Genomic DNA, 11,490 nt, shown 5'->3' with positions numbered 1-11,490 from the left:
TTTTATTCCTCTACAAATAGAGATCATATTTGATATGTTTTGTTATTTATTTTATTTTTTCTCACATATTCACATAACGTAATTGACATATTCATATTATATCACATAATTTTTTCCTTTTAATTATTTTGTATTATGCGGTTTTGGCATGAAATTAAACGTTCATGATTATTGTTCAATATATTTGAACCAATAAAGTCATATTCACTAAACTATAAATGTCATATTCACTTAAGTGTAAGTGAATATAATAGAACTATGGGATGAATATCACACCACATAATACATATTCATCAAACTATACCGTCATATTCACAAAACTGAAAGTGAATATGATAGTGTCCTATTGTGAATATCGCACTTTAACACACATATTCATTAAACAATATTGTCATATTCACTAAACTTAAAATGAATATAATAGTGTCATATCGTGAATGTAACACTACGTAACCCTTAAATTGAATATGACCGTGGTAGCTTTTTCTTAAAAGTGGAAGTTAATTTTTTGTTTTAAAATTTTAAAAGCAAAAAAAAAGCAAAAAAAAGAAAATAAGAAAAAAAAAAGGAGGAAGTTGAGGATGAGTGGGGAGTGGGGGGTTAGAGGGAGTATGGAGTATCCTACACATGGGTGTAGGATATAAGAATTGTCTCAAATTTGTGTCACACGACACACTTCAACCCCCAAAAGAAAACAAAGCTTCCTTTGTCTTTTACTGCCAAAAGTCAGGAGCCCACAAACATCCGACCGGGTATAATTTCGCCCGACCGGGCATAATTACACCCGTTAGTAACAGTGATTTCGCCCGTCCGGGTATAATTTACACCCTCGGCAACATTGATTTCAATTGATGGTTGCAAATGTGCAAATTGCTAACTCGATGGCTGAACTCGGTTTGGGCTTCATCTTTGCTCGACTGGCGTTGGTTGATCTTGGTTTCGAGTTGAGATTTCAGGTCGGGTCTTCGTCAATTTGAGCGAGTCCGCTTTGAACTTCATTGCTCTCCTCTTCTTCATTCCTTTCGATTGGAGATTCCATGGAGCTGGGAATGGGATCCGATTTGTTGCGGCGATCTGAGGTGTAGCTATCTCGAATAACTCGAGCCATGATGGTCTTGGCTCGGTACGACGGCGACGGAGCTTAGGTGAGCAATTAAATCGAGCTGGGTTGCCATGGTGATGAAATATGATGGCGATGGAGGTGCTTGGTGGTTGAGTTGACGGAAGTGGAAAGAGCAGGTGATTGGATTTGGGTTGGGGATGGAGGTTGATGATGGTGGATGTGAATTGATTTGGTGATGATTGAATTGAAAATTGCCATTGTTGTTGATTGCAATTGCTGGAAGACGTAGGGAGCAACACTTTGTGATTTTGACTGAATAATTGGCCAACTTTGACTTTCTTTTGTTCAATTCATCTCAATTTGTTCAATTTGACTCTGTCTCAATTCGACTTATTTCCGTCTCGGCCCAATTTGCTTCTTAATTTCCGTCTTATTATCCTTCATTGCCTACATGTTATTATAATAAAGTAATAATAATACCAATATTAAACAAGAATCCAACTAATTATTAATTTTAACTAAAACAACCAATTATTATAAATTAGCGCATTCTTTTGGACTTAATTTGATTTAGTTGATTCGATTCGATTGATTGATTGATTCGATTCGATTCGATTGATTGATTGATTGATTGATTGATTGATTGATTGATTGATTCAACTATATTATTGTAATTATTATTAGTATTGTAATTATTAATACTATCGTTATTATTATTATTATTATTATTGTTATTATTATTATTATTATTATTATTATTATTATTATTATTATTATTATTATTATTATTATTATTATTATTATCGTAAATAAATGCCGGTTCTTTGAAATATATATAAATAGACAGCAGTGTGTAATAACGATATTTTTAGTTCAGAAATAGGAATCATGATAAAATAAAAATAAAAATTATTAATGTCAATACATCAAATGCTTGCAATTGTGAAAAATGTTTAGATTCAATGCAAATTACAAAATTTAGTTATTCGGATCATCTACTTCCATATGTTCTTCTTCGTTGTCATTTTGCGACACTCCATCTTCATGCTCTTCGGGATTGTTATCTTTCCAAATAGCTTTAGCTATATCCATTCTCACTTTAGACATAAGGCTCATTCGATCTTTATCATCCAAATTTGTATCTGTTCTCCCAATAACTGCATCATGTTGTACAATTGGGATACCAAGCTTATGCATTCGTATGAAATTATGAAGTGTGAAACATGAAACGATAATTGACATCTGATACTTTGGTAACATCTGGGGCATAGTTTTCAAGACACCTTCCACCTTTTCTTCAATTGACCAAACGCACATTCAACTTTCATTCTTAATGAAGAATGTCGGTAATTGAAATGTTCTAACATTCCTATAGGTGGTCCGTGCTTAAATTAAAGCAAATGGGATCGACGTTGGGATCGCAAATAGGAGACAGATATCCAATAGTATTAAGATATCCGGAGTCCACCAAATAGTACTTACCTACAAAGTAAAATAAAAATTGCGTGAAAATCGCAAAATAATGAGCTATAAACAAATAAAGAAAATTAGTTAATACTTACCTTCAGGTGGATGAGGAAAAACATATTTTGAGGCAGTTAGAGAATCTCGCCATACTGTAAGATCATGGGCACTCCCTTCCCAACCCACGTTGATAAATGTAAAAATCCTATCAAATGAACAACAACCCAACACATTCCAGGTTTTACGACCATTGCGATTTCGAAATGGTGTACCAGTACGATCACTAATAACTGCTTCTATATGTGTTCCATCTATGGCACCAATAGCATCCTAAATAATAGTAGTAATAGAGATGTTAAAACTCAAAGACATAAGGTAGTAAAAAAATATAAAAAATAGCTAAATGCACGAGTTACAATATTACCTTGAAATAAGGCCAATAAAGTGAGTTATTTTCTACCTCCGGAGGCACCTCAAGTAGATCGCGGTGTGGTCTAATGATATCATGTGACAATATAACCAAGGCATCCAACACTTTTTTAAAATACACACATATTGTAGATATGGAATGCTTGAATCTATCAGCAACATCACGATAGGAAGAGCCTTTGGCCAATATGTATAAACAAATTCCTATTTGTTCGTCCACTTTTATATACTTACCATCAACTAACAAATTCCTTTCAATCATCAAATCTACAAGTTGTAGAAACATTACCCTATCAAGTCGTAGTTGTTCAAAACATGATGTAGCGTTTTCATTCAACAACTGTGAATGTATTGACTCCACTTTCCCCTCTTTCTCTTCTAGGCCGCCTACTTGATGATGTTCGTTGTATACTAGCATCACTTGGTACAAGTGATCTTCGCAATTCTTCTAATGCAATAATTATAGATGCACGTCTAACATTATCCATTCTACACTAGAACAATTAAAACACAATTATATCAAGTTCAATTATTTTGATATTAAAGTTCAAATATCTTAACCACAAAGTTCAAACATATGAAAATGAAAAGTTCAAACACCTGAAAATGAAAGGTTCAAACACACAAACTTGAAACTACAAAGTGCTTCTAAAACAAACTAGTAAAGGCGAGTGAACAAGGGATCTACGTCCATCACTCTTAGATAGATCCACTTTTGATTATCATTTTTAAGGGATAGGAATATCTTGGCACGTGTTTCATCACTTAAATATCGCAAGCGGAGACAAAGTACGCGTCACCCGATTCTTCCGCAACTTTCATTCTAGTCAATTCATCACTAACCATCTCGGTTGTAGAAGGTCGCTTACTTGAAGAACCAACACCCGATTCAGGACAATAGTGCGATAACTCTATCAAAACTAGTTTCCCTTCTCTTACGTTCTTCTGGACTAATGGGTTCTTCAACCTTTCGTTTACGTGAGGTTCCCACAAAAACTTTTTGGTCAACTAAAGTTGGTGGAGCTTTATGCTCATCATCAAACATGGTTTCTTTAAATTCATCATCACCTGAAACTTCATTGTCTTGAGATGTTTCATCATTAGTAAGATCCTCAATTTGCCTACTCAAGTAAGATGGCCCTTTTGCCATTGCCGGAGAAAAACAACCACCCACCCCATGCGCAAATTTTCCATCAAATAGTTTGCTCATTTCATCAATGTTAGCCAATTCTCCTCTGATTATTTTTAGCCCATACTTTGCATTCCGCTGTATAAAACAAATTATAACTTAAATTTAGATTTAACTAATAATATAGCAAATTGGAGGTAATTTTAAGATGAGTTAATAATAATTTTACCTCTATGAATGCGTTATATCTCTCCAAAGACTTCTCATCTACAGCAACTTTTTTAGTAATAGGATTGAATGATATGCCAGATAAACCTTGCAATTCCTCCCAACCCTTGTATCTTTCTTTCAAATCTGAATAATGATTTTGCACTTGTTTTCCAGTCACATTACATTCTTTTTGTGCATTAAATTTCTTGGCAATGTTTCCCCAATTAAATTTGCTAACTCCTCTGTTTTTCTCCTCATTTAGAATGTTGAGCAAAATTCTTGAATTTTCATCGGGCCAAGAAGTTCTTCCCATTGCGTTACTTTCAAATAAATCGACACGAATTCATTAAAATATTATCGATACGAAGATTATATATAAAAGGCATGGTTAAGAATTATCAAAAGTGGCATTTGAATAGTTGGCTTTGTATCATTGAGGCTCACTTAGAATCACAGAATTCAGAATTATTCGAAGTTTCTAGCTCCTCTCTTTCCACACTATGCTAAAACAATCCCTAACTAATAATTGATGGAATAGCACTTACCATCAATTTTTACAGCAATTTGAGCTCCTTACAAACTGATACTAGTAAATATCCAATAACATCAATCAACTTGCAACAAGAACAACCAGATCCTAGCCTCACGCTAAAAACAGCAGTAATGCTACTATCCAAAAGAAAAATCAAAAACACAAATTCTTATTATAGACGGACACTATCCGTCTATAGCTATAGACGGATAGTGTCCCTCTCAGTCTCTCACAAATTAAAGTGGGTAGTACAAGTGGGTGGAAAATGGATACCCCCATTTGTACTACCCACTTTAATTTGTGAGAGGGGCTATAGACGGATAGTGTCCGTCTATAATAAGACGGACTGAATCAAAAATCAAAAAGAAAAATCAAAGAAAGACAAACATATTCAGCAATCTACTTTTAAGGATGACCGTAACATAGATATCAACACTACATAAGTTTCCCAAAAAAAGTCAAAACTGCAAGCTCAACATTAGTTAGGAATCAGGAATTTTACATTAAAGCAACATTCTTATGATACTGTACGCATCATGTTGGCACTGACTTAATATTATCATGAATACTGATGCAGACAGCCAAACACTCTGTCAATTGATCTCACAACTTTGCGAGAGAGAATCGAGAAATTGAGCTTGCTTTATAGCCAGATTATTTGAGCATTTACAAAGAACTCAATATGATACTGAGTATACGAATCGGCACATATCGCCCAAATGTAAACAAGAAAGCACGAAGTTTCTAGCTCCTCTCTTTCCACACTATGCTAAAACAACTCTTATCCATTTCTAAACATCATAAAGAATCAAAATTTAAGCTTGTACTCGTGTTAACATCGCACAGCAACATCTCTAAATCTGAGCTCCACAAACCAGCTCAGTCGTAGGGTTCATGGTAGGGTTTATTATTATTATTATTATAAAAAAGATAAATCAAATGATACAAAGCCAAGATTTGTGAAATATCAACATTCAAACTTAAAAAGATAAATTTAACAATATAACGAATATGATAGAATCATGTCAGCAAAATTAGAAACAGGTGAGTACCTTGGAGCGATCGGGCGTGTTGCGTCGAGGTAGGAGTTTCTTTGATGAACAAGTTCTATGGCGAAGGGTTGAGGAACATAAACGTTTTTATTGTCAAAAATAGTCAGTCGTAGGGTTCATGGTAGGGTTTATTATTATTATTATAAAAAATTCAATTGATTCGATTCGAGTCCATTAAGTTCGATTCGATTCGATTCGATTCAGTCGAGTCCATTAAGTTGATTCGATTCAGTCGAGTCAGGTCCATTAAGTTGATTGATTCGGTTGAGACGGATTGATCCAAAAGAACAGGGTTAGTAATTAAATGAGCTATTTAATCATTTAAGCACGCAAAATCGAGTCGGAATTAGGTATAAATGCGAGGCAAAATATAACCAAAATACGACTCATCACATATGGTATCCCTGTGTTTACCTTTTTCTTTCCCAAAATACCCTTAACAGACTTTACGTCATAACACCGTTAGTTTACATCTACTAAACACTTTACCCCCTTACTTTTACCCATAATAAATCCTCTAATCCCTAATCTTCATCTTCTTCCTTTACATCTTCAAACCTAATATCACTCATCCCCTCTATCACTACCTCCACACCACCACATCACCACCTCACGACTCTGACAACCACCACTCGTCGCTGACACCGAAGCTCCGACACAGGCCATGCGCGCGTCCTTGTGTATAACACCCCTCTCTTCCCGTAAAAACTCACTCTAAATAATAGTTTTGTAGTTGATTTCCTGCAAGTAGCTTTGTGTAATTGTGTCGGATTTAAATTATAGTTTCCTGTAGTTTGAGATTTTGAGGGATTGTGGCAGCTATTGATTTTGTTAGAATGTGAATGATTTTATTGAAATCATCACATTTTAAACATATACCCCTCATACGACTCTCACCAAATATAATCGTCATCAATTCCATTAACAACAACTAACCCCATTATATAAACACAACACAAAAAGTCTTCCCTTTCTTCAGCAACTTTCCCCTTTCATCTAATCTCAATTTCTTCAATTCTTCATTAATGGCGACCATTGCTCACAACAGTCATCATTTTCTCCATATTTCTTCAAGTATGCAGCAAATTAAACCAATTGCCAACATAATTTCCAAAAATTGTACGATTTCAAGTACAGAGAAATCAATTAGAAGTCATGGATTTAGAAGCAAATTCGAGCAAGTACTTCACATCAGAAATAAAAGGCATGTTTTGGTATGCATTCTTGAAATTAAAATCGATGGTAGTAGTATGGTGCTAGAATGGGTGATGGTGCGTGTCCCATTGATTCTAGCGGTTGCGGGTCTCACTGATGGTGGCGATGGCGATGGCGGGTCCCGCTAATGGTGATTGGGTATTGCCGGTAATGGTGGACGATTAAATAGGGGGAAAGAATAAGAGGTGGTTTGCAAATGGTGATGAAGAGTGACTGAGATTGAATAGGTTTAGGTTGAAATTAGATTTGAAGATGTAAAGGAAGAAGATGAAGATTAAGGATTAGAAGATTTATTATGGGTAAAAGTAAGTGGTAAAGTGTTTTAGAATATATAAACTAACGGTGTTATGACGGAAAATCTGTTAAGGGTATTTTGGGAAAGAAAAAGGTAAACACAGGGGTACCATATGTAGAAACTTAAAATGAGGGGTACCATGTGTAATCTGCCAAAGTTCGAGGGTACCATGGGAAAAAACCGAAAAAAAATTATTCGCAATTTTTTCATTTTAGAAGTAAAAACAATATATGAATGCTCTTATCTTGTAGTATGTTAGTTATTGTATGTAATTAATCAGTATTGGCTCAGTTGTAGACATATAAATGAGTAAATGGAATAGAATTATATGGAATTAAGCAGTTTGGCCCAATTGTAGATAAGATATAATGAAGCCCAAATAGAGAATATTCATTTAGGCGGGAAAATATTAGAGTTTTCTTATTCTTTTAGTTTAATGAGATTATTGGTATGCATGCTACATCTTTCAATTATTTTAGTTTCTATTATTTTCATATGATAACATGCATATGTCTTTGATACCTTACCCTATGAAATATTCTGTCGCGCACACACACATATAAAATGCGTTGTTTCATGTCTGTACCATTGTCCATTTGTCAAGTTTCTTAATACGGGTAGTTACCCATTGTCGTTTGCACAATTTAATTTAAAAATCCAGTGAAATTTTATTATATTTGACAAATTATAATGTGACATGACAAATTTTAATATGACATGGATTATCAATTTATAGTTAACTAGCATCGATTTAATTCATTAATCTATAAATAAATATTTATAATATAATTTAAAGGTACCTAAAACGACAAATTTTAACGTAACATGGTAAATCTATACAATATTATAAAAAGATAAAACTAAGCATTTCACTAAGTCATGTCTCAAAAGCCACCTTGAATTTTCATGTGTCACATGCATGTAATTAAAATAAATAAAATAAAATTTAAGTTGTACAATAGAATGTAAATGTTAATAAACTTTTTAGATTCCTCCCATCTTTATAGATATATTAATAAATTAATAATTAATAATTAATTCACTCTACATACTAATTTAACATCTAATTCTTTTTCTTAAATGATGATTTTTTTAGCTTCCTGTCCTTATTTATACTACCTAGTACCTATGCACATTGTCATATTTTTGTGTACAATTATAATCTCTTGCATTACCACAATATTTCAATTTCTCTACCTTAAAACACCTTTGAGGTTTTATTTCATATTTAAGCTTCCACACTCAATTCAAGATTATTTTTAGTTTACATAAAATCCTAATTGAATTAATTAATTCAATTTAGTTTTTATTGTATTTGACTTTATAATAACTTTATGTTGCCATAATATATTTTGTGTTCATATTTTAATTATAAATCATTCTAAAGAATTAAATTAATTTTTCAATTTTTCAATTTGTTATTATAGTTTGATTGACTTTTAGTTTTTTGGCAGATACTTCTTCATTGAAGTGACATAAAACATTACATCTGACAATTCTTGGAAGATTTATTGTCAAAAGTTTTGTGAATACACCCAGATTATCTTTGCTGCAATAATTTTGTGTGTAACACCTTTTTTTCCTTAATTTTTGGTCAAGAGGTCAATGGGTCACAAACCAAATAAGTGTGTAAAAGATTATGCGAGTAAGTCAATAACCTTAGACATTTTTGCCCATATAGTTTAAGGAGATATTTTAGAGTTGTAACTAATAATTTTTACAAAGTATAACAATGTTTATTTATTTATAACTTTAGCTGAACAAAGTGAAAGCAACTATGTAACATATTGTATATACGTAAATATTTGTTACTTGTGTCATTCATAATATGCATAATTAATTTTGCTCATTTATACTAATAATTGTTCGAAATTCTAAAGTTATATTCTTTTACTTTACTCTTTCTGTTTTCCATAAATATAATCGTACAACGTACTCAGAATAATTTGGGTCACAAATATTTGATTTTTAATTATTTGATGTTGCAAGGTATTCTACATATTTTTAAAATATAATAGAGAATTTTAAAGAATATAAAATCCACTTAAATTGAGGGAATATAAAATTGTTGTAATATACAAGAAGTATAACCGTTGTTAGGTACTGAAAATTTAGTACGTACTTGCAATACTTACACAATAATTTTAAAATGTTACCTTGATCAACTTTTTATTGGTCAAGTATGAAGCTATTTGCACGTTGCCACGCGGGGCTTTAAAATCCCATCTATAATTAGAGGTCTAAAAACTCTGATTCATTTAATAAATAAAGATAAATTAAACTAAGGCTTAAGTATTTGTTGGTTAAGAAAACAATTCATATTCCATAATCTTCAAGCCGATTAAAATAATAATTATTAACGATCTCGTGGTTTTCACGAGCTTCAAAACTAGTTGAGAATTATTTAGGGAAAGTGGTCAATATGCGACCATTAATATTCGGATTGGATATTTCCCTAAAAAAAAAAAAGAAAAAAAAAATATTCGGATTGGATCGGATGTGGTTGGGAAAATTGGGGTCTGGCTTACTTTCGGAAACTAGTCGGATTATTCTGAACTGGTGACGGGTTGAGTTACTTACTACGATTCTTACATGATGAAGAAATTCATAAAGGAAGAAAAAAGATTCACGATTCTTCTTCACTACCGTCAACCCAGAATCAAAATCATCATCGTGAAGATGAAACCTGTAATTTTATCATTCATAAAGATGAGAACTTCCCCCAAATCTGTAAGTATTTTATCACACCAATTTCTGTAATTTATCATGACTTTCAACTATTAAACCCTCAATTTACCAAAACCCCATTTTACAATCTCCTATTTATAATCAATTTACACTTCTAAGTTCTAATTGATATAAAACATGCAATTTCCCAATTACCCACTTCCCCAAATCATCAAAGAAATCATCTTTCTTCTGAATTTGATAAAATACTATGTATCAGCTCAGAAACAATCTGGGTTTAATGCTAGTGTTGATTCTTTTTGTGTTTTGATTCATATTTTGACGGATTTTAATGTTGATAAAAAATTCATGTTTTTGGTCTAAAATCAAGTGTCCGAGTGTCCGACCCGGGTATGTGAGGTAATACTGAAGAGTCCGAGCAACATAGATATTTATTTAGGACGATGCCGGATTGCTTAGAGAATCAAGGAGAAGAATTGCTGGATTGATCAAACTATGCCGCGGTAGAAAGAGAGGTATGAATTTAATTAATTGCATTCTTCATTCATTGTTCTGAATAAGTACCCATCTATGATCACTTAGATCAACTGGTAAAGTGTTGTTTAAGTGTAACTAGAGATTTCGGGTTTAAGTTTTAAAAAAGCGTGATGTTAAAACTCACGAGGAAGAGAGCTTTACCTCCTACAATTTGTTCTGAATAGGTCAACTGATTTATGTCCATTTTTTGTATTTATGATTCATTGAAATTGTTACATATGAATGTCAAATTGTCAATACAGATGTTTGAAATGCAAATGGGAATAGGAAATCAGAAGACCTTGACTTGGCTCCATATGAATGTCAATCCAGATGTTTGAAATGCATTTAATGTTTTGAAAATTTGGTTGATATTACTGTATATGGATGTTACAAACTTACATGCAACTTAAGAAGCGATTTACGACGACAAAATACTTTTCAACTTTTATCACATATTTAAGCACCGAATTCTATGTTCATCTATTCCTAACTAAAACAAGATTAATTATTAATATGTAAATTGAGTTTCTCTTCCTGTGATGGGAATAATCTCCTTTCTCTTTGTCATTGTTCTTTTGCAGGTGTTCTATGCATCACTGTGTGTACACGGCAAAGAACTTGAATCCTTAAGCTTCGTAAGGTGCAAAAAACATGAACTAGATGCTTTGTTGAAGTTCAAACAGAGCTTTACCCATGATCCTATGAATCGCCTTTCTTCATGGATCGGTGAAGACTGTTGTGAATGGCACGGAGTTATTTGTGACAATGTCACTCACAATGTTGTCAAGTTGAATCTCCATGATCAACTACCATTTTACTATGCCTTGATATTACATATTGTCGCCCGATCCTCAAGTGTCCATGGTATCTCTTGGTAGAAGTTTGGCTTTGCTC

General features: G+C 32.9%; 1 protein-coding gene and 1 long non-coding RNA gene across 2 annotated transcripts; one reads left to right on the top strand and one right to left on the bottom strand.

Moving 5' to 3' along the window:
- Positions 1–2,041: 2,041 nt before the first annotated feature.
- LOC141608662 (uncharacterized) lies at positions 2,042–5,939 on the bottom strand. Its single transcript, XM_074428005.1, has 7 exons — positions 5,880–5,939; positions 4,315–4,615; positions 3,853–4,223; positions 3,369–3,445; positions 2,952–3,223; positions 2,626–2,857; positions 2,042–2,358 (listed from the first exon to the last, which is right to left on the bottom strand). Exons 2-7 carry the CDS (start codon positions 4,606–4,608, stop codon positions 2,042–2,044), a joined length of 1,563 nt encoding a protein of 520 aa, XP_074284106.1. The 5' UTR covers positions 4,609–4,615; positions 5,880–5,939.
- A 3,958-nt stretch (positions 5,940–9,897) lies between these two features.
- On the top strand, positions 9,898–11,417 carry LOC141606463 (uncharacterized). The gene is made up of 3 exons (XR_012526740.1): positions 9,898–10,119; positions 10,448–10,592; positions 11,178–11,417. It is a non-coding gene; the product is annotated as an uncharacterized LOC141606463 (long non-coding RNA).
- Positions 11,418–11,490: the final 73 nt, after the last annotated feature.

Source organism: Silene latifolia, chromosome 10, assembly GCF_048544455.1.
Source record: "Silene latifolia isolate original U9 population chromosome 10, ASM4854445v1, whole genome shotgun sequence".
Classification (NCBI taxonomy): Eukaryota; Viridiplantae; Streptophyta; class Magnoliopsida; order Caryophyllales; family Caryophyllaceae; genus Silene; species Silene latifolia.
This window is presented reverse-complemented; position numbering and strand designations above follow the sequence as displayed.